This window comes from Scyliorhinus canicula, chromosome 19 (assembly GCF_902713615.1).
Source record: "Scyliorhinus canicula chromosome 19, sScyCan1.1, whole genome shotgun sequence".
Classification (NCBI taxonomy): domain Eukaryota; kingdom Metazoa; phylum Chordata; class Chondrichthyes; order Carcharhiniformes; family Scyliorhinidae; genus Scyliorhinus; species Scyliorhinus canicula.
Window position 1 is genome coordinate 53,130,044 of NC_052164.1, and position 24,285 is coordinate 53,154,328.

The window sequence follows — 24,285 nt, forward strand, 5'->3', positions numbered from 1 at the left end:
CTTTGTCAATCTCCACCTTGTCGGGGCTTTTTAGCACAGGGCTAATTCGCTGGCTTTGAAAGCAGACCAAGGCAGGCCAGCAGCACAGTTCAATTCCCATAACAGCCTCCCCGAACAGGCGCCGGAATGTGGCAACTAGGGGCTTTTCACAGTAACTTCATTTGAAGCCTACTTGTGACAATAAGCGATTTTCATTTCATTTCATTTTGCGTTATTGACCCTGGGGTAACACGGACTGCAATTGGGTGCAGTTAGACTAGAAAGCAGACACCAAACTTAGACGTTGGTTCAATAAGTTTATTGAACTTCTGTAACAAGGCACACAGCTTGCTGTGGGTTGACACTCTACTACTCTAAGTGTGCCAACTCTAACTGACTAGACCAGACTAGCTCTGATCCACATGTAGAAGGTGCTAATTGATATACACCCTGACTGTCACTACAGTTGTCACCAGTAGAAAAAGCCCGAGTGCTGATGCCTCGTGTGTTTTATAGTAGGATGCCCCCTCTAGTGTTCTGTCTAGTGATTGGCTGTGTTCTGTCCTGTGTGTTGATTGGCTAACCTGGGTGTCTATCACTGCATGTCTTTACCTCATGATGTGCATAAGTGCATATTATGACAGACCTATCGCTGGCCTCCTATCCAACCCCACCGCTCTCAGCTCCCCTCTCCACTACAGTACAAATCTGACCTCATTCCCAGTTCTCTCCAGCTTTGACAAAGAGTCATCCAGACTCGAAATGTTAGCTCCTTTTTCTCTCCACCGATGTTGTCAGACCTGCTGAGATTAGAACATAGAAAAGACATCGAAAAATACAGCATAGAACAGGCCCTTCGGCCCACAATGTCGTGCTGAACTTTTGTCCTAGATTAAGAACAAATCAATCTACCCCCAGCATTCTACCGTAATCTATGTACCTATCCAATAGCCACTTGAAGGTCCCTAATGTTTCCGACTCAACTACTTCCACAGGCAGTGCATTCCATGCCCCCACTGTTCTCTGGGGAAAGAACCTCCCTCTGACATCCCCCCTATATCTTCCACCATTCACCTTAAATTTATGTCCCCTTGTAATGGTTTGTTCCACCCGGGGGAAAAAGTCTCTGACTGTCTACTCTATCTATTCCCCTGATCATCTTCTAAACCTCTATCAAGTCGCCCCTTGTATTTTCTGTTTTTGTTTCAGATTTCAGCATCCACAGTAATTTGCTCTTACCTCAGTTTCGTAACTCATCTGAATGATGTCATCAGTGGAGTCTCAGGCTGGATATTTGTGCACAAGTCTTGGAGTGGGGCTTGAATTCACAACCTTCTGACTCACAAGTGTTGTAGCTTCCAGCTGAGACTAGGCTGACGTAACTAAATCAAATGCCAGTCTGTGAAAATAATCAAAAACTGGATAGTGTGAGAAATAGTTAAGATGACTTCATCTGGATGTAGGAATGTAGAATCTAGAGGCAGAACTGTGCTGTTTGAGTGATAAATCCAGTGACATCCATAATCTGGATTTAGGTTATTTACTCATAGAATTGGATCACATTGACTGGAAGTGTATCAGAGAACCATAGAATCGCTTTAGTGCAGAAGGAGGCCATTCGGCTGAATGAGTCTGTACCGACTCTCTGAAAGAGCACCCTACCTCGGCCTATCCCCCCCCCCCCCCCCCCCCCCCCCCCCCAATCCCTGTAACCCCATGGCACATCTTTGGAAATATAGGGCAATTTAACATGGTCAATCCACCTAACCTGCTCGTCAGTGGAGTTAAAAGATATCTTTGTATGATGGGATGGGGAGAATTATCTGAATGATGAGGTGGCAGAGATAGAAGTCCTGGGGATGACTGTAGGAAACACCGCTAATATTGTTCACTCCATCAGCACCTGAAACTGACAAAATGGGAGAAGGCTTCATTTTGAAAGCCATTTCCTGTTTATATTTACATATTCCCATGATTCTCTTTTTACTTTCCCTCTAACTTTTCTAACAGTGACTGAATCGTGACAATGAGCTTTGCCTTTGACATAACGCCGAGATATTAAATGTAAACCATTCCCAAAAACCCTCAGCAAGGAAACATTGACAAATATTAGTCCATTCCCCCAAAAACAAACAAATATTAATGAGTTAATATTTGGGTTAACCAATTAATGGGTTACTATTAACCCATTGCCCAAAAACCCAACTAATATTAACCCATTCCCCAAAAAACCCAACTAATATTAACCCATTCCCCCAAAACCCAACAAATATTAACCCATTCCCCCAAAAACCCAAATATTAACCCATTCCCAAAAAAACAAACAAATATTAACTCATTCCCCCAAAAACCCAAATATTAACCCATTCCCCAAAAAAACAAACAAATATTAACTCATTCCCTCAAAAACCCAAATATTAACCCATTCCCAAAAAAACACAACAGTTATTAACCCATTCCCCAAAAAACCAACAAATATTAACACATTCCCACAAAAACCCAACAAACATAAACCCATTCCCAAAAATCCCAACAAATATTAACCCATTCACGAACCACCCCCCAAAAATATTAACCCGTTCCCCCAAAAAAATAAAATTTTAACAGATTCCCCCCAAAAAACCCAAAATATTAACCCATTCCCACAAAAGCCTAACAAATATTAATCCATGTGTTGCTGGAAAAAGACATTTAATCAAAGCTTTACATCCTGCGTTCATCGGGACAATCACAAGAACACAAATGTCAGAGGAAACAACAGCTTATACTGCATGAGAAGAGAGTGCTGACCATTGGCAAGTGGACTCTGGTTGGTAGAGATGTTGACTTGGGGAATGCATGTGGAAGGGAAGTTAATGAGTTACCAATTTAGAAGCATGCTGGGAATATTGACTATATTTCAACACTGCTTTTGAGCGAAAATAAGTAGATCAAGTAATGTAAACTAAATACTGCCTAGTATTTGTACTCAGCCTTATTATGATAATAAGTGGTTCTTCTGAAGGACAACAAAATGCGTACTCGAATTGTTTTTAAACCAAGGGCAAAACATTCATATTTCCTCTTGCATATGTTCCCAAGCTTTATCTCTTAAAAGTTGTTTATTTCACACTATAAATATAATGGTTTTTGACTGCATAATTCAGAGTGCAGTGCACGAGCTTTTGCAGCTGGAACACTCTCTCTCCACAAATATATTTGTGTCAATAAATTTCCTTAAAGCGAACCTCGAGGAATTTGTCTTTATTATGATTTCCCCGACAAATTGGCGTAGTTGTTGCAGTTTCCCTAATTTAACAGGAAGTGAACCCAGAAACAAATCTCTAAACAGTACTCTCTCAGCTGAAAGGGAGAGAGTGATAGCGCGACCCCAGCTGAAAGGGGGATCTGCGGCTCGGCAGCCTTAATTACTGGCCAGTCACTCATGCTCGGAGAGTTATCTTAATTAATAAATTAATGATAGCTGCATGGGAAGAAAAAGGTGCCTTAGAGACTAACATTTAAAAAAAAAAGACTTTGAGGTTCGTGAAAGGATAAACGCTCCCTGTAGTATTTGTAAATGATTTCCGCGGTCATTGTTATTGTTATGTATATGTTTGAAAGTATTTTGCAGAAGGAACAATGAGCAATAAACTCGTCACCCCCTCACAGGTCGTCCCGAAGCCTCGGGAAAGACATCCAGAGCGAGATAAAAAGTGAACTCCTTAAAGAGGACAGATAAGGGAGTCAAAATGTGTAAGAAAATTAAAAGAAATAATCATAAAACAACGGAAATGAGGTAGGAAAACCTATATGTCCCACATAGGAATCTAATGAAGCTGACCCCCTCTCGAAAAAAAACAGAGGAGTAAAAGTAAAGAGAAGATTAAGGTAAAAGCATAACAGATGAGTTCCTCTAGAGCAGGGGTGGGCAAACTTTTCCGTGCAAGGGCCGCATTCAGAAATTCACAATTCACAAAGGGCCGCATAGTATATTAAGTAAAATAATTACTTCACCCGGTTATGATTCTGGGCGCCTCATATAGAACATAGAACAGTACAGCACAGAACAGGCCCTTCGGCCCACAATGTTGTGCCGAACTTTTGTCCTAGGTTAGTCATAGAATTTTGGACACTAAGGGCAATTTAGCATGACCAATCCACCCAACCTGCACATCTTTGGACTGTGGGAGGAAACCAGAGCACCCGGAGTAATCATTTGAATGAAAGAAATGAGTCCCTCGAACACTGGTTAGCAAATAGAGGGAAAGAAGCTATCATGCAAGGGGCCAAGAAGCATTTAACCCCCAGGAAGGATGTATCGCAACTAGCAACACCTGACCCTATTAGGCAGCCAGACACTCTGCAAATTAGGAGCGGTAATACATTGCATTGATAATGGAATGTTTATAGAACTGTCTCAAATACGACCTCACCAGCTGCAAAATTTAATAACATCTGAGCCTGCGCCCGATCGCTCTGTGTCTGTGTTCTATGCTGGCAGCTGAACGTTAACCCTTACAGTACTACTGTTAAAAAAAAATCTAAAAACTGCAGGAAGTCTTACAAAAGATTAATGACCCTTGGGCACAGCTATTAAAACACCTGATAGAGTCCAGACGAGAGAATATAGTGACCCATTGCACGGCTTGGTATGCTCGTGAGGATGAGCACGCATACAATTTACAAACACAAAGTCACTCAGGAAAGCAGACATCATTGCATGTCACTCCTTTTTATTTTTTGGTGTTGTGGGATTAGGAATGTTAGTACAGTTGACCCATAGTCAGAGGGACCTTTTTAGGATGGGTTTAACTTCAGAACCCTATTTAACATTGGCCGTAAGACATCCCGCTAAGGCAAAGCAAATAGGAGATCTGATCAAAGAGGCCAAAGGACAAAAGTAATACATGGGATGTATATTAAAATGGACGGACAAAATTGCCTGATAGAATCTTATGGCAAACAGGAGGGCAGAGTGATCTGGAAAGAGGAGCAATGGCCCGCTACATTTGAAAGACAACAACCTCCCCGCGAGAACCATCATTTTCAATCCTGGCCCAAGTACTGCCATATCTATGGGCCCAACATAAAAATCATGCCCCAGCGCATAGGGTGCAGTTACAGAAGAATGTTGCCCTGCCCTGCTTAAAACTATACAGGTTGGCTCCGGAAGCAGACAAAGGGATAGAGGGAGTGATCAATCACTTTTACAGCAAGGAGTGCCGAAGAGAACACAAAGCCCCTGTAACACCCCTATACTCCCCATTCCAAAGGTAGGAAGACCCAACGAGTGGTGGTTTGTGCAACATCTTAGAGCCATCAATAAAATTGTTATCACTATTGCTCCATTGGTGCCGGACACAAATGTAATTTCGTCTTCTATACCACCAACAACGGATACTTTCTCAGCCTTTTTCTCCATACCATTGCACCCAGAAAGCCAATATCTATTTGCTTTACATATTGGAATCAACAGTATTAAAAGAGACTTGGACGTGTGCCAGTTGTCTGCAGGCTCAACATTCCCACAATATGATGACAATTTATTGATAGCCTCAGAGGGAGGGCTAGTTTGTCAACAGAATACCCTTTTGTTATTGTCACATCTGGCAGAAAGAGGGCATAGGGTCTCAATGGACAAACTGCAATTCTGTCAGGGGATAGTTCAGTATTTGGGATTTCAGCTGCAGCAAGGACAGTGGAGGCTTGGGTCTGAAAGTATACAGGCTGTAGCAAGGGTACCAACTCCACGCACGAAAAAGGAAACCTTTACCTTCCTCGGAATGGTGGACTATTGCAGGCAGTGGATACCGGACTATAGAGAGATGGATGCAGTACTGCACCAGGCTACCCTACAGGACGCCCCTTCAGTTATTACCAGAGAGGGAGCGAGCATTTCATAATTTGAAACAAGCCATGATTAGCGCCCCTGCGTTGGGACTTCCTAATTTCAGCAAGCCCTTTACTCTTTATGTGAATGAAGCAGGGGGATTTGCAACAGGGGTCCTGGTGCAAGAGCATTGAGGAGGGAAAAGACCCCTTGCCTATTACTCGGTGGCCCTATGTGCTGTGGTAAAGGGTATGCCAAATTGCTTAAGAGCAGTAGAAGCCACAGCGGCCATAGTAGAAAAAAAAATCAGTTTTGCTGCGGCTTAATTAATCTGCAACGCAGCATTTTACTGCGGATCGACACATTGGGTACGAAGTAATCCTCTCTTAAACCAACTTTACCTTCAAGCGAGCGCCAGCTGCCAACCCTGCAACACTCTTACCCGCGCCCTCGGAAGCAGAACATATGTATGATCATGACTGTTTACTATTGGTTGAAGCCACCACAACCCCTCAACCTGATTTATTGCGTCACCCACGAGAAAATCCAGACATCATCTTTTTCACCGATGGGTCAGCAAACAGACCAAATGATATGACCCTCCTGGCCGGCTATGCAATAGTAACTCCGTTCGAGATATTGGAAGCCTTTGCTCTGTCTTCGGGAACGTCTGCTCAAGCGGCCGAATAGTTTGCCCGTACTAAAGCATGTATTCTAGCTAAAAATAAAACAGTCAATATTTATGCTGATTCCCAATCCGCTTTTGGGTCAGTACATGATTTTGGCCAATTATGGAAAAACAGGGGATTCATAACTTCCTCCGGCCAACCGACTAAACATGCTGAATTGGTTTTAAATTTACTAGCTGCTGTTCAGCTGCCCAGTAAGATAGCAGTTTTAAAGTGTGAAGCGCATACTACCGCAGACGATGAAGTCTCATGCGGCAATAGATTTGCTGACAAAATAGCAAAGGAATTGGCAAGCGGCTGCAGTTGAACTTCCATCCACTATAACAGAACCAAAGTTAAAACAGGCACGGGAGTAAGCCTCGCTACAGGAGCATCGCTCTTGGCTAAAAGCAGGTTGCTATCAAGACAATTTTGATAGGTGGATAAGGGCTTTGGATATAGACCAAATGTATGAAGCTCTCAGAGAATATATACTTTTGGAGGAGTTTAAAAATTCAATTCCTGATGTTGTGAGAACTCATGTGGAAGAACAGAGGGTTAAAACTGCGAGATTAGCAGCAGAAATGGCAGATGATTATGAATTAGTTCATAAATCAAAGCTTGGTTTCCGCCATCAGTTTCAGCCTGTAAGGGATAGAAACTGGGGACATGAGAAATACTCAAGTGGTAAAGGTAAAGGTGATCTGATGGGAGACAATAAGGAGAGTGTACCTCAGATTAAAAAAGAAATCCAGGAGGGTGGAAAAGAAATGAAAAGTTTCAAATGTTTTCACTGTAATAAACTAAGCCATGTAAAGTCAGTGTTGGTGGTTGAAGAAAAGCACTGGGAAGGCTGAGGTGGTAAAACAGGATAAGACAGTGGGGTTTGTGAAAGTGGTAAAGGAAAGCCCAAGTGAAGCGAAGGAGGTGCAAAAGAGTGTACAGCCTGATCAAGAGGTGATTGATAAGAAGGTGCCAGATGTCTTTAAAGAATTTCCTTGTGTGTATAAAGTTTATTCATGTGTATCAGGAGGAGCAGGTAAAGAAGTCACAATTTTAAGAGGTACGGGAGCTAGTCAATCTTTGATAGTAAGAGATGAGGAGTTATGTAGTCTGGGAAGAATGTTGCCAGAAAACGTGGTAATATATGGAATTCAGGGCGAGAGGAGTAGCGTTCCATTATATAAGGTAAGGTTGGAAAGTCCAGCGAAGAATGGAAAAGTGGTAGTAGTAATAATAGAGAAATTATCTTGTCCAGGAATACAATTTATCTTGGGTAATGATACAGCTGGATCGCAGGTGGGAGTGATGCCTACTGTGGTTGATAAACCAGTGGAAAATCAGACAACCTAAGTGTTGAAGGACAAATATCCTGGGATTGTGATACCAATGAGTATTAACAGTGACAGGGGAACTCATTTCACTAACAAATTGACCACAGCCCTAACAGAAGCCATGGGATTTGATTGGAAATTGCATATACCATATCAGCCACAATCCTCAGGAATGGTGGTAAGGGCGGATGGACTAATTAAAACTGCAGTTTCAAAAGTGTGTCAACAAAATGGGCTGCTATAGCCAGATGCCATACCCATAGTGATGTATGCCCTGAGAAATCAGAGAAATCGTAATACGGGTTTAACCCCGTATGAGATATTATTGGAACATTCCATGACAACTGGAACTAAACCCCCAATGACTCCACCAGCAGCAGCCTTAATATGGGCAGATGAGGCATCACTAAAACATGCCCAGGCCATGTGTGAAAGAGCTGAGAAAAAACATGAAAAAAAAACATGAAAAGGCTCAGATGCATCCAAAAGAGGGAAAGACCTTTAAACCTGGAGATCAAGTATATGTGAAAGCACTAAACAAAGATTATTTTTCTCCGAGGTGGAATGGACCCTACCAAGTGCCGCTAACAACCCGAACAGCCATTAAAGTAAAAGAAAAGCCAGATAGTATCCATGCAATTCGGTGTAAACTACATCATACGGAACTTTGAGAGTACTAGTGAAACGCTGACCTGAAGAGAATGACGGTGCTACTGTTCTTATGTATTATCATATTAATCCAACATCATGTAGAGTGTAAACTGCATACTAACACCTTAATATACATGTCTCACTCATACGCAGAGAGGGTAAATAATTTCAGTTGTTGGGTTTGTACACAAATTCCCAGATGCTCGGGGGAGGGCATCCCTGTGTGACCTATCCCATTCACCAGGTAAGAGATAGCAGAATGGGCTCTCAGACAAAATAGTACAGGATGTGGTGAAGATACACAGAATATGTTAGATTGGAGATTAGCTGGATACAATATGAATAGGTTTGAGGAATGGCGGGGGCCTAGGTTTAATGTAACACGACAACCGCCCTGGTTGATCCTTCCCAATTATACTGGAGTCCCAAAAGGAAGTATATGCTTTAAGAATCATAAAACATATGGGACCCACCCAGTAGGCACGAGTCAGTGTGACCAGACCTTGAATTGGCAACACCCTATGTTCCACCTTTCAGGAGTTGAAAATCAAACTAGTGGAGGCTCCTGGGAAGGGGGTCGATTAGACTAATGATAACTGATACCAAAGGAAACCTCACCGCATATAACGGCACGTATTTTATCTGTGGCCACATCAGAAAATTGGGAAGGTTCCTGCTATTTTGGACACGTAGTCCCTTATGTGCATCACATTCAGCAATTGCAGGACCATCTCCATCACAGGACGACACAAAGTGTTATGACATTGGCACAAATGCTGGGAATAATGATACCACCATTATGAATAGCCACTAATGCATACAAACTACGCGAACTGCGAGACATCCTTGAGCAGGTAGCTAATGACACTGCAGAAGCTGTCAAACAGATAGAAACTGAGACAGTTGCTATAAGAGCGGTTGCTCTGCAGAATAGAATGGCTCTTGATTTCTTGTTAGCTGAAAAGGGAGGCACTTGTGCCCTGATTGGCAGCGACTGTTGCACATACATCCCTGATAACTCAGAGAAAATTAATAATCTGGTGGATCACACTTGTAGAGAGGTAACAAGATTGCATGAAAATGAGGGATGGGACTTTGGCTTTGGATGGTAGGATCGTCAGGACAGAGGATTGTGTTCTGGATTATAATCGCCATTGTAATCTTGATTGTCATATGGTTACTGTTTTAATATTGTGTAAGATATTTTTATTGGACTAACATGGGAGAACAGCCCTAGCAGGCTTGCCTCCTTGCTACCAGGCTCATAACACACAGGGAACTGTCATACGTCCGTTCCCCTTACATTATAAGCCGCCCTTCTCTACGGAGGAGACGATAATTTACTAAAAGGTGTTGATCAAAAGATCAACAAGGAGGGAATTGTGGAAGGGAAGTTAATGAGTTACCAATTTAGAAGCATCCTGGGAATATTGACTATATATTAACACTGCCTTTGAGCGAAAATAAGTAGATCAAGTAATGTAAACTAAATACTGCTTAGTATTTGTACTCAGCCTTATTATGATAATAAGTGGTTCTTCTGAAGGACAACAAAATGCGTACTCGAATTGTTTTTAAACCAAGGGCAAAACATTCATATTTCCTCTTGTGTATGTTCCCAAGCTTTATCTCTTCAAAGTTGTTTATTTCACACTATAACTATAATGGTTTTCGACTGCATAACTCAGAGTGCAGTGCACGAGCTTTTGCAGCTGGAACACTCTCTCTCCACAAATATATTTGTGTCAATAAATTTCCTTAAATCGAACTTCGAGGAATTTGTCTTTATTATGATTTCCACGACAATGCACAAGTTAACAGTGACTGCCAATATAAACACATTCCCACCAAAAAACACCAAATGCTCTGAGATGTGAAAAGCAGTAAGTGCCACGTTTTTCTATCTTCACCATTCCACACAGACCAGTAACTGTGAAGACCCCTGGGCAGTGAATCGCGGCATTTTCAGTGATGGGTCATATAGGACCCTGAGGATGGGAGCTGATCACAGGAATGGTCAGCACAGGACCCTGTGGACAGGAGCTCATCAGGACCCTGAGGACAGGAGCTGATCACAGGACCCTGTGGACAGGAGCTGATCAGGATCCTGAGGACAGGAGCTGATCACAGGACCCTGTGGACAGGAGCTGATCACAGGACCCTGTGGACAGGAGCTGATCACAGGACCCTGTGGACAGGAGCTGATCACAGGACCCTGAGGACAGGAGCTGATCACAGGAATGGTCAGCACAGGATCTTGTGGACAGGAGCTGATCAGGACCCTGAGGACAGGAGCTGATCACAGGACCCTGTGGACAGGAGCTGATCACAGGACCCTGAGGACAGGAGCTGATCACAGGAATGGGCAGCACAGGATCTTGTGGACAGGAGCAGATCAGGACCCTGAGGACAGGAGCTGATCAGGACCCTGAGGGCAGGAGCTGATCAGGACCCTGAGGGCAGGAGCTGATCACAGGAATGGTCAGCACAGGACCCTGTGGACAGGAGCTCATCAGGACCCTGAGGACAGGAGCTGATCACAGGACCCTGTGGACAGGAGCTGATCACAGGACCCTGTGGACAGGAGCTGATCACAGGACCCTGAGGACAGGAGCTGATCACAGGACCCTGTGGACAGGAGCTGATCACAGGACCCTGTGGACAGGAGCTGATCACAGGACCCTGAGGACAGGAGCTGATCACAGGACCCTGAGGACAGGAGCTGATCACAGGAATGGGCAGCACAGGATCCTGTGGACAGGAGCTGATCACAGGACCCTGTGGACAGGAGCTGATCACAGGACCCTGAGGACAGGAGCTGATCACAGGACCCTGAGGACAGGAGCTGATCACAGGAATGGGCAGCACAGGATCCTGTGGACAGGAGCTGATCACAGGACCCTGAGGACAGGAGCTGATCAGGACCCTGAGGACAGGAGCTGATCAGGACCCTGAGGACAGGAGCTGATCACAGGACCCTGAGGACAGGAGCTGATCAGGACCCTGAGGACAGGAGCTGATCAGGACCCTGAGGACAGGAGCTGATCACAGGACCCTGAGGACAGGAGCTAATCACAGGAATGGTCAGCACAGGACCCTGTGGACAGGAGCTGATCAGGACCCTGAGGACAGGAGCTGATCACAGGACCCTGTGGACAGGAGCAGATCAGGACCCTGAGGACAGGAGCTGATCATAGGACCCTGTGGACAGGAGCTGATCACAGGACCCTGTGGACAGGAGCTGATCGCAGGATCCTGAGGACAGGAGCTGATCAGGACCCTGAGGACAGGAGCTGATCAGGACCCTGAGGACAGGAGCTGATCACAGGACCCTGAGGACAGGAGCTGATCAGGACCCTGAGGACAGGAGCTGATCACAGGACCCTGAGGACAGGAGCTGATCACAGGATCCTGAGGACAGGAGCTGATCAGGACCCTGAGGACAGGAGCTGATCACAGGACCCTGAGGACAGGAGCTGATCAGGACCCTGAGGACAGGAGCTGATCAGGACCCTGAGGACAGGAGCTGATCACAGGACCCTGAGGACAGGAGCTGATCAGGACCCTGAGGACAGGAGCTGATCACAGGACCCTGTGGACAGGAGCAGATCAGGACCCCGAGGACAGGAGCAGATCAGGACCCTGAGGACAGGAGCTGATCACAGGAATGGGCAGTTTTTCCATTGATGAGCATTGCTCCCAGCTCTGACATTGCTCTTAGAAAAGCTGTGACGTGGAAAAATCCAGAAGACATTTTCTTTCCAATTTCACCCCATCTGTGGGCGATCCTTTCCCTTATATAGAAGCTGAGAGTCACATGAGCGGAATTCCAGGATTATAAAGGAAAGGGATGCGGGGAGAAAGCTTCTGATGAGCAGGAGCCAGGCGGCAGCAGCAGGGACATTTTCAGGGGAGGAGACTTTGTGCACAGGGACGGGGCAGCTGAGAAGAGGTGGATGCTGAACAGGGTGTGGGGCTGAGAGGAGCAGCTCAGACTCCCCCCCCCCCCCCCCCCACAAAGGCAGCTCCGGCCGGGCACCCAGCCAAGGGGGCAGGAAGGAGCGCTGAAGACACAGAGGCTGAAGGCAGTTCAGCCCAGGCGGCAGGCAGGCATAGCCCAGCTCTGCAGAGACAAGGCAGCTCACCATGATCGGCAGCAGGTCCCGGGCTTCGGAGCTCCCACAGTCGGAGCCGGATCACAAGAAACTCGCTCTGAAAGCCTTCAAGAAAATTGGTAAGTAGCAGAGTGGGCAGGAATGTGCCCAGTCTGGAATAACTGGCAGCAGGGGAAGGGGGTCACTGGGTATAACACTGATTGTGGAAAGCCCTTGCTGCAGACAAACAATCTGACTAAATAAGGAGTTTTCAGCTGCAGCACAGAGTCATTAAAAGTTGCTCCTCGATTTAAAAAGCGGAGTGGAAACTCTGGAAACTCTCCCTCTCTCGCTTTTCACAGATGTATGGAATATTTCTGGACTGGGTGGGACAGACAGAATCTCAACAATGAACAGTTCACAATAATGTATTGAAGGGGGTGCATGTCTATGTCTAGGCCGGCAGTTATCTGTTGCTACTGGGGATATGTCCCCACCCAAGCTACTGGCAATGAAATCTCTGGTTAGGCCTCCATTGTGCCCAGTGGTCATCACACTTCAGGAAGGAGGTGAGGATCCTTGAGAGGATGCAGAGGGTGATTCACCAAAATGGCTCCAGGGATGAAGGGGTTTTAGCTACAAGTTACTGGGGTGGCACGGTGACACAGTGGGTGATTAGCACTGCTGCCTCACAGCGCCAGTGTTCAATTCTGGCCTTGGGTGACTGCGTGGCGTTTGTACGTTCTCGCCATGTTTTCTCTGGGTGCTCCGGTTTCTTCCCACAATACCAAAATATTTACAGGTTAGGTGGACTGGCCATGCTGAATTTGCTAAAATTGCTCTTTAGTGTCTAAAAGGTTAGGTGAGGTTAACAGAATAGAGCTGGCGTGGGTCTAGATGAAGTGCTCTTTCAGAGGATCGGTGAAGAGTCAACGGGCTGAGTGGCCTCCTTCTGCCTTGTAGGGATTCTATGAAGGTTAGATTGGAGAAGGTGAGGCTATTCTGCTTGCAGCAAAGGAGATTGAGAGCAGATAATACGGACATAGAGAAGATTATGACGAGTTTGGATACTGTAAACAAAGATTAACCGTTCGCATTGGCTGATGGTACAAGGAATTGGAGACACAGATATAAAATCCTGGGCAAGAGATTCAGTTGGTAGTGCGGGGGGGCGGGGGGGGGGGGGCGATGAGGGAGAGCATTTTCGCAAATATTTAGGGCAGTACGGTAGCACAGCTGTTAGCATAGTTGCTTCACAGCTCCAGGGTCCCTGGTTCGATTCCTGGCTTGAGTCACTGTCTGTGAAGTCTGCACATTCTCCCGTGTCTGCCTGGGCTTCTTCCGGGTGTTCCGGTTTCCTCCCACAGTCAGGTCAGGTGGATTGGCCATGATAAATTGTCCTTAGTGTCCAAAAGAAGTTAGGTGTAGTTACTGGGTTCCAGGGATGGGATAGGCTTAAGTAGGGTGGCCTTTCCAAGGGCAGGTGCAGACACGATGGGCCTAAGGGCCTTCTTCTGCACTGTAAATTCTATGATGCACAGCATGTTGGAATGACTTGTAAGTCACTGCCCATGAGGATGGTGGAAGCAGAAACAATCAAGGATTTTGAAAGGAAATTGGATGAACACCTGAATGAATCTTGCATAGGATAAACTGAGGAAGTGGGACTGACTGGAGAGCTCTGGAGAGCTGACATGATCAGCATTTCCATGGGCCAATAGCCCCCTTATGACACTAATTAACAAAATCCTTCATTAATATATTTACATTATATTTTGTGTCAGTGTTATTCCTGATTATATTCAAAGAACAAAGAACAAAGAAAATTACAGCACAGGAACAGGCCCTTCGGCCCTCCCAGCCTGCGCCGATCCAGATCTTTTATCTAAATCTGTTGCCTATTTACCAAGGTCTACTTCTCTCTGTTGCCGCCTGTTCATATATCTGTCCAGATGCATCTTAAATGACGCTATCGTACCCGCCTCTAGCACCTCAGCTGGCAAAGCATTCCAGGCACCCACCACCCTCTGCGTAAAAAACTTTCCACGCACATCTCCCTTAAACTTTTCACCTCTCACCTTTAAATTGTGACCCCTTGTAACTGACACCCCAACTCTTGGAAAAAGCTTGTTGCTATCCACCCTGTCCATACCTCTCATAATTTTGTAGACCTCAATCAGGTCTCCCCTCAACCTCCGTCTTTCCAACGAAAACAATCCTAATCTACTCAACCTTTCTTCATAGCTAGCACCCTCCATACCAGGTAACATCCTGGTGAACCTCCTCTGCACCCTCTCTAAAGCATCCACATCCTTCTGGTAATGTGGCGACCAGAACTGCACGCAGTATTCCAAATGTGGCCTAACCAAAGTCCGATACAACTGTAACATGACCTGCCGACTCTTGTACTCAATACCCCGTCCGATGAAGGCAAGCATGCTGTAGGCCTTCTTGACCACTCTATCAACCTGTGTTGCCACCTTCAAGGTACAATGGACCTGAACTCCCAGATCTCTCTGGACATCAATTTTCCCCAGGACTCTTCCATTGACCATATATTCTGCGCTTGTGTTAGATCTTCCAAAATGCATCACCTCGCATTTACCTGGATTGAACTCCATCTGCCATTTCTCTGCCCAACTCTCCAATCTATCTATATTTTGCTGTATTCCAGTGTATATTCCAGTATATATTCCAGTGAAGCACGTTGGGATGTTTTATTCTGTTCAAGGAGATAGGAAAATGAAAATTCTTGATGATTGGTGAAGGAAACCTCTTTACCATAAGATCTAGGCAACTTAAAACTGATGAAGCTTTGGAGGAATATCGGGAAAGTAGGACAAATCTCAAACGCGCAATAAAGAGGGCTAAAAGGGGTCATGAAATATCTTTGGCTAACAGGGTTAAGGAAAATCCCAAAGCCTTTTATTCGTATATAAGGAGCAAGGGGGTAACTAGAGAAAGGATTTGCCCACTCAAAGACAAAACAGGGAATTTATGCGTGGAGTCAGCGGAAATGGGTGAGATTCGTAATGAGTACTTTGCATCGGTATTCACCAAGGAGAGGGACATGACGGATGTTGAGGCTGGGGATGGATGTTTAAATACTCTAGGTCAAGTCGGCATAAGGAAGGGGGAGGTTTTGGGTATTCTAAAAGTCATTAAGGTGGACAAGTCCCCAGGTCCGGATGGGATCTATCCCAGGTTACTGAGGGAAGCGAGGGACAAAATAGCTGGGGCCTTAACAGATATCTTTGCAGCATCCTTGTGCACGGGTGAGGTCCCGGAGGACTGGAGAATTGCTAATGTTGTCCCTTTTTTTAAGAAGGGTAGCAGGGATAATCCAGGGAATATAGACCTGTGAGCTTGACGTCAGTGGGAGGCAAACAGTTGGAGAATATACTGAGGGATAGGATCTATTCACATTTGGAAGAAAGTAGACTTATCAGTGATAGGCAGCATGGTTTTGTGCAGGGAAGGTCATGTCTTACAAACCTAATAGAATTTTTTGAGGAAGTGACAAAGTTAATTGATGAGGGAAGGGCTGTTGATGTCACATACATGGACTTCAGTAAGGCATTTGATAAAGTTTCCCATGGCAGGTTGATGGAAAAAGTGAAGTCGCATGGGGTTCAGGGTGTACTAGCTAGATGGATAAAGAACTGGCTGGGCAACAGGAGACAGAGAGTAGTGGTGGAGGGAGTGTCTCAAAATGGAGAAAGGTGACTAGTGGTGTTCCACAAGGATCTGTGCTCGGACCACTGTGATATACCGTATATACTCGCGTATCATGCGACTTTTGAAGACCTAAATTGTAACCTAAATTTGGGGGGGTCGCATGATACGCGAGATACAAAATTCGCGGGTGTTTTACTTGCTGTTTTTTCCGACGAGGGAGGAAATCTATAGAACATGTGGGAACCTGCACCTTTTATTGTTAATGACACTCTATCTGCTGGTTAAACAAATACAGCTTAGGAAACAGAGTAAGGATTGCACTACTGATAAATCAAGACATTCATTTAATCCTTCCAGTTTGGTAATGTATATGTAAGTCCGCTTACTCGATTCATAAAGCAAATAACGCAACCCATAGTTAAGCAGATGCAGTAAAAGGCAATCATGATCTAAGGGGGCATTGTTCAGCTGCTGACTACTATTATTAAAGTTATCCAAATAAAATGTCTGATTATTGCTAGCTATCGACTGTAACTCAAACAGTAAGAACATAGCCTTCAACCCTGGAGAAAAGATGATACTTTCACAGTTTTTGAAATCTGCGCGTTTCCATAATAAATACATTTTTAAAAATGTACTACTGACCATCATAGGGTGTATATAATTCTTCGTTACATTATTCAATACATGGCCGTCTTTTTCCGATACAGAATTCGCGGGTGTTTTACTTGCTGTTTTTTCTGATGGGAAGACGTTCAGCCACTTTACGTTTCCATTCATAAAAACAGGAATGGAAACATCAAGGGCGAAATTCTCCCCCCCCCCACGACGGGTGGGAGAATAGCGGGAGGGCCTTCCCGACTTTTTTGACGCCCTCCCGCTATTCTCCCCCCCCCCCCCCGCCGAAATCCCGACACGAATCGCTGCCGCCGTTTTTTTACGGCCGGCAGCGATTCACAGCTGTTAGAAGGGCCGAAGTCCCAGCCCTTTACGACCTTTTTACGAACGGCAAACACACCTGGTCCTGCCGTTCGTAAAAACGTCGTGACCACCTGGAAAAAAATAACCATGGCACCGATTGGCACGGCAGTACCACGGCCGTGCCAAAGGTGCCATGGGCCCGCGATCGGTGCCCACCGATCGCGGGCAGCGGGCCCGATGCCCGCGCACTATTTGTCCTTCCGCCGCCCCGCAGTATCAATACGCGGGGCGGTTGAGGGGCAACCCGGACCGCGCATGCGCGGGTTTCGCGCAAAAACGCGATGACGTCACCCGCGCATGCGCGGGTGGAGTCTTCCCACCTGCGCATGCGCGGCTGACGTCATATGACGCGTCAGCCGGCGCTAAGTCCGACAAGCGGGCTTAACGATTTTCGTTAAGCCCGACTTGTCGGAGCCTCCGACGTCGGGCTGCTAGCCCCGACGGGGGACCAGAATCGGTCCCCCGTCGGGAAGGGGCGCGATGCCGTAAAACCCGCCCGGGTTTTACGGCAGTTTGACGATTTCTCCCGTTTTGGGAGAATTTCGCCCCAAGTGGCTGAACATCTTCCCATCAGAATGCTGTGGTCAAAATCTGAAGAGTAGTATTCCTGATCATATGGGTAGTTTATTCAATACATGGCCGTCTTTTTCCGATACAGAATTCGCGGGTGTTTTACTTGCCGTTTTTATGAATGGAAACGTCAAGTGGCAGAACGACGCTAGTAAAGACAGCTGGAAAGCTGTTCGATTCGCGAACAGCTTTCACAACAGAATCCACTCTGCAGAATCCACAGACAATGATACCATTTGGAAGTTTTAGTTTGGGCATTAATTGCCAAAAAAATGACTCGCATGATACATGAGATATAGCATAGAATCATGTTTTGGGGACGGAAATTTAGGGGTCGCATGATATATACGGTACATAAATGATCTGGAGGAAGGTATAGGTGGTCTGATTAGCAAGTTTGCAGATGATACTAAGATTGGTGGAGTTGCAGATAGCGAGCAGGACTGTCAGAGAATGCAGCAAAATATAGATAGATTGGAGAGTTGGGCAGAGAAATGGCAGATGGAGTTCAATCCAGGTAAATGCGAGGTGATGCATTTTGGAAGATCTAATTCAAGAGCGGACCATACAGTCAATGGAAGAGTCCTGGGGAAAATTGATGTACAGAGAGATCTGGAAGTTTAGGTCCATTGTACCCTGAAGGTGGCAACGCAGGTCGATAGAGTGGTCAAGAAGGCATACAGCATGCTTGCCTTCATTGGACGGGGTATTGAGTACAAGAGTCGGCAGGTCATGTTATAGTTGTATATGACTTTGGTTAGGCCACATTTGGAATACTGCGTGCAGTTCTGGTCACCACATTACCAGAAGGATGTGGATGCTTTAGAGAGGGTGCAGAAGAGGTTCACCAGGATGTTGCCTGGTATAGAGGGTGCTAGCTACGAAGAAAGGTTGAGTAGATTAGGATTGTTTTCATTGGAAAGCCATGATGTGGAGATGCCGGCGTTGGACTGGGGTGAGCACAGTAAGAAGTCTTACAACACCAGGTTAAAGTCCAATTGGACTTTAATCTTCATTGGAAAGATGGAGGTTGAGGGGGGAACCTGATTGAGGTCTACAAAATTGTGAGAGGTATGGACAAGGTGGATAGCAACAAGCTTTTTCTAAGAGTGGGGTGTCAATTACAAGGGGTCACAATTTCAAGGTGAGAGGGGGAACGTTTAAGGGAGATGTGCGTGGTAAGTTTTTTACGCAGAGGATGGTGGGTGCCTGGAACGCTTTGCCAGCGGAGGTGGTACAGGCGGGCACGATAGCATCATTTAAGATGTATCTAGACAGATATATGAACGGGTGGGGAACAGAGGGAAGTAGATCCTTGGAAAATAGACGACAGGTTTAGATAAAGGATCTGGATCGGCGCAGGCTGGGAGGGCCGAAGGGCCTGTTCCTGTGCTGTAATTTTCTTTGTTCTTTGTTCTTTGTCCTTTGTTCTTACCTGGCATGGTCTGTAAGTGACTGCACCATGTGGCCGACGCATAATTGCCCCAAAAGCAGCTGCACCAAGCTTCTGCAAAGATGAGGGCTCATCACCCCCTTTGAGGCAATTAGGGATGGGTGATCAATGCCAACCTTGCCAGTGATGGCCACAGCACAAGATCAAATTCTTAAAAAGGCCAAGTTTCTCTTTATCTGTTTGTCTCTGTCTATGTCTGGAGTTTGATCAGCTAAAAGCTGCACAGCATATCAATACAGACCAGCCATATAAATACTGTGGCTTCAAGAGCCGGTCAGAGGTTAGGAATCCTGTGGTGAGAAATACACCTCCTGACTCCCCAAAGCCTGTCCAACACCCACAAGGCACAAGTCAGGAGTGTGATGGAATACTCTCCACTTGCCTGGATGAGTGCAGCCCCTACATGCACTTAACATGCTTGGTACTATCCAGGACAAAGCAGCCCGCTTGATTGGCACACCATTCACCATCTTCAACATTCACCCACTCCATCACTGACACACAGTAGCAGACAGTGGCAGCCATGTGTACCATCTAGAAGATGCACTGCAGGAACTCACCAAGGCTCCTCAGCACCTTCCAAACCCACCACCACTGCCATCTAGAACGACAAGGGCAGCTGACACATGGCAACATCACCACCTGGAAGTTCCCCTCCAGGTCACCTACAACCCTGACTTGGAAATATAGCGCTCACTGTCGCTCGGTCAAAATCCTGGAACTCCCACCCTAACGGCACCATGGGTGTACTTACTCCACGTCGACTGCAGCGGTTCAAGAAGGCACCATTACCTTCTCGAGGGTAATTAGGGATGGACAATAAATTGACAAAGCCCACACCCCATGAATGAATTCAAAACAATAGAGACCAGAAAACTCTCCAGTGATTCCCCAGACATAAACAATCTGCCCATTGGAACACTGGCTTCCAGCGTTATCTGGATCACTGCATAGAGAATTCAAGATCTTGGTAGGAGTGATGTCCCCAAGATCCAGGCTGGCAAGTCCTCGGCAGATAAGCTGATCTTGTCAATGGGGATTCATAATCATCGATAGATCCCAGCGATAGGTGAGGATTAAAAAAGATGTCGTGGCAGAAAGGCCAAAGGAATGTAAATGGGGATGATTAAGGCTAAGAAGGGTTCTGATCGTGGCATGTGAAGAGATTTGAATGTGTGAATGGCAGGACAAAGGTTAGCAGTGTATCATAGGGAAACTGGAAACAGGGAACAGATGGCCCAAGTGGGGAAGGGGACAATGGTGAGGGAAAAACAAAGCAATGGAAAAAATGAAGATACATTGATATCTGTTGAACGGGGGGAAGACTCCTGCCAGAAGAAGTGAGTATGGAAACAACGGCGGAGGAAGAAGTGCTCAGCAACACATCGAGTCTGAAATTCATTGAGGTGGGGGTGTAAGGGTATGAAGCTGAGTTCTTTGCAGAGTACAGCGTGCTCAGTCTCAGAGAGGGGAAGGTCTGAGGGTATGATGAATATACAGCAAGGGCTGGGGTTGGAAACGATGGAATCGGAGGGATGGGAAGATGTGGAGTCCACCTGGATGGCCGTTGGTATCGATGAGTTATTGGAGCTTGATACTTTAACACATGAATGTATGAGAAAAAGTTTCTTGTTAAGGTGTTGGATGAGCCGAAGAATTAAATGAAACTGGGGACAAGGACAGCTTTGAGATAGGGTGAGTAGGGTGAGTTACAAGTATGACACTGGAACTGAATGGGTTCAACCAGGCTGAACAGGCTGGGGATCTATATTCAAGAAAAGAGAAGAAAGGCTTGTGATCTGATAGATGTCTGTAAAATTCTGAAAATATTTGATAGGGCAGATACAGAGAAGAGGTTTCCAATTGTGGGAGAATCTACAATCAGAAGCAATAAAAAATAAGATGGTCATTAATAAATACTACATGTGGTGGTAGAGGTTGTGAAGGGAAAACTGGATAGACACATGATGGAGCAAAGATTAGAGAAAATAAAAGGGTTTAATGAAGTATAGTGGGAGAAGACAAATATGAAACATAAACTCTTGCACAGAACGGTTCAGCTGAATGGCCTTTTCCGTTGCTGTACATTCTGTGTAATTCCATATATCATTCTAGGATGCTCCTTCAGAGAATTGCTTGATGAATGATGTCCCTCTTTCTCTTACAGTCTCGCCTCTGCTCAAGGTATGGCTGACACTGGTACTCAGGGACTTGAGTTAAGTAGTTGCCAGTCCTTCCTGATTCGAGCTCCCATGGTCGTATGATCACCTTGGGGTTACCTCAACCCTAAGAGGCCTCATCTACTCCACTCTCCCACCTATCCATCTTAAGCCAGGTCGCCTAGTAGGTCAGCAGCTAACTGTCAAATTGTGTTGGAGCCCTCACAAGACATCAACTCAGTGAGTGGCATTAAGCAATCACTGTTCTGTTTGTTTTGATACTTGTGTTGGGCAGTTTGTACCGTCCTAATATTGGACTGGAATGAAAAAAAACTTGTAAATGTCAGTAGTGGCTCAATTGGTTACATACTTGCCTCTAAATTGCAAGGTTTCTGGTTCAAGTGCCACTCCACTTGGGCACAAAAATCAAGTTTGACACACCAGTGCAGTACTGAGGGGGCTCCGCGCTGTTGGAGATTCACCCTTCATTGGGTGCAAAGCACTTTGAGAAGTCTGTTGGTTGTGAGAAATGCTAAATAACTGCAAACATTTTAAAATAATTTATTTGGTTCTTTTCATCAACATGTTCCATTGCAATGTAAAACCAGTGAAGGACTTTAAAGAACAAAGAAAAGTACAGCACAGAAACAGGCCCTTCGGCCCTCCAAGCCTGTGCTAACCATGCTGCCCGTCGAAACTAAAATCTTCTGCACTTCCAGGGTCCATATCCCTCTATTCCCATCCTATTCATGTATTTGTCAAGATGCCCCTTAAATTTCACTATCGTCCCTGCTTCCACCACTTCCTCCAGCAGCGGGTCCCAGGCACCCACTACCCTCTGTGTAAAAACGTGCCTCGTACATCTCCTCTAGCCCTTGCCCCTTGCACCATAAACCTATGCCCCCTAGTAATTGACCCTTCTACCTTAGGAAAAAGCCTCTGATTATCCACTCTGTCTATGCTCCTCATAATTTTGTAGACCTCTATCAGGTCGCCCCTCAACCTCCGTCATTCTAGTGAGAACAAACCGAGTTTATTCAACCACTCCTCATAGCTAATGCCCTCCATACCAGGCAACATCCTGGTAAATCTCTTCTGCACCCTCTCTAAAGCCTCCACATTCTTCTGGTAGTGTGGCGGCCAGGATTGAACACTATACTCCAAGTGTGGCCTAACTAAGGTTCTATACAGCTGCAGCATGACTTGCCAATTTTTATACTCAATGCCCCGGCCAATGAAGGCAAGCATGCTGTATGCCTTCTTGACTACCTTCTGTGTTGCCCCTTTCAGTGACCTGTGGACCTGTACACCTAGATCTTTCTGACTATCAATACTCTTGAGGGTTCTACCATTCACTGTATAAACCAAGTCTCCAAATGATCTAAATCCTGCTGTGTCCTCTAACGGTCCTCATCACTATCCGCAATTCCACCAACCTTTGTGTTGTCTGCAAACTTACTAATCAGACCAGTTACATGTTCCTCCAAATCATTTATATATACTACGAACAGCAAAGGTTCCAGCACTGATCCCTGCGGAACAACACTAGTCACAGCCCTCCAATCAGAAAAGCAACATTCCATTACTACTCTCTGTCTTCTATGACCTAGCCAGTTCTGTATCCATCTTGCCAGCTCACCTCTGATCCTGTGTGACTTCACCTTTTGTACCAGTTTACCATGAGGGACCTTGCCAAAGGCCTTACTGAAGTCCATATAGACAACATCCACTGCATTAATCATCTTTCTGACCTCCTCGAAAAATTCTATCAAGTTAGTGAGACACGACCTCCCCTTCACAAAACCGTGCTGCCTCTCGCTAATACGTCCATTTGCTTCCAAATGGGAGTAGATCCTGTCTTGAAGAATTCTCTCCAGTAATTTTCCTACCACTGATGTAAGGCTCACCGGCCTGTAGTTCCCTGTGTTATCTTTGCTACCCTTCTTAAACAAAGGAACAATTTGGCTATTCTTCAGTTCTCCGGGACATCACCTGAAGACAGTGAGGATCCAAAGATTTTTCTTTTGTTTTCTTTACTTTCATAAATTTAGAGTACCCAATTATTTTCTTTTTCCAATTAAGGGGCAATTTAGCGTGGCCAATCCAGCTAACCAGCACATCTTTGGGTTGTGGGGGTAAAACCCACGCAGACCTGGGGAGAATGTGCAAAGTCCACACGCACAGTGACCCAGGGCTGGATTCGAACCCGGGTCCTCAGCGCCGCAGTCCCAGTGCTATCCACTGTGCCACATGCCACCCCCGGATCCAAAGATTTCTGCCAAGGCCTCAACAATTCCTCTCTAGCCTCCTTCAGTATTCTGGGGTCGATCCCATCAGGCCCTGGGGACTTATCTACCTTAATATTTTTCAAGACGCCCAACAGCTCGTCTTTTTGGATCTCAATGTGACCCAGGCTATCTATACATCCTTGTCCAGACTCAACATCCACCAATTCCTTCTCTATGGTGAGTACTGATGCAAAGTATTCATTTAGTATCTTGCCCGTTTCCTCTGGCTCCACACATTGATTCCCTTGCCTGTCCTTCAGTGGGCCAACCCTTTCCCTGGCGACCCTCTTGCTTTTTATGTACATGTAAAAAGCCTTGGGATTTTCCTTAACCCTCTTTGCCAATGACTTTTCGTGACCCCTTTTAGCCCTTCTGACTCCTTGCTTAAGTTCCTTCCTACTTTCCTTATATTCCACACAGGCTTTGTCTGTTCCCAGCCTCCTAGCCCTGACAAATGCCTCCGTTTTCTTTTTGACGAAGCCTACAATATCTCTCGTTATCCAAGGTTCCCGAATTTTCCCATATTTATCCTTCTTCCGCACAGGAACATGCCGGTCCTGAATTCCTTTCAACTGACATTTGAAAGCCTTCCACATATCAGGTTTTGATTTACCCTCA

The 24,285-nt window shown here is 45.6% G+C and overlaps 1 protein-coding gene across 1 annotated transcript in view; it reads left to right on the top strand.

Moving 5' to 3' along the window:
* Positions 1–12,311: 12,311 nt before the first annotated feature.
* LOC119954125 (1-phosphatidylinositol 4,5-bisphosphate phosphodiesterase delta-3-like) overlaps positions 12,312–24,285 on the top strand; it is a 227,051-nt gene continuing 215,077 nt past the window's right edge. The window contains exon 1 of the mRNA XM_038779046.1: positions 12,312–12,678. Coding sequence (XP_038634974.1) covers positions 12,591–12,678 — 88 coding nt within the window. The 5' untranslated portion in view covers positions 12,312–12,590. The remainder of the gene's footprint in view (positions 12,679–24,285) is intronic.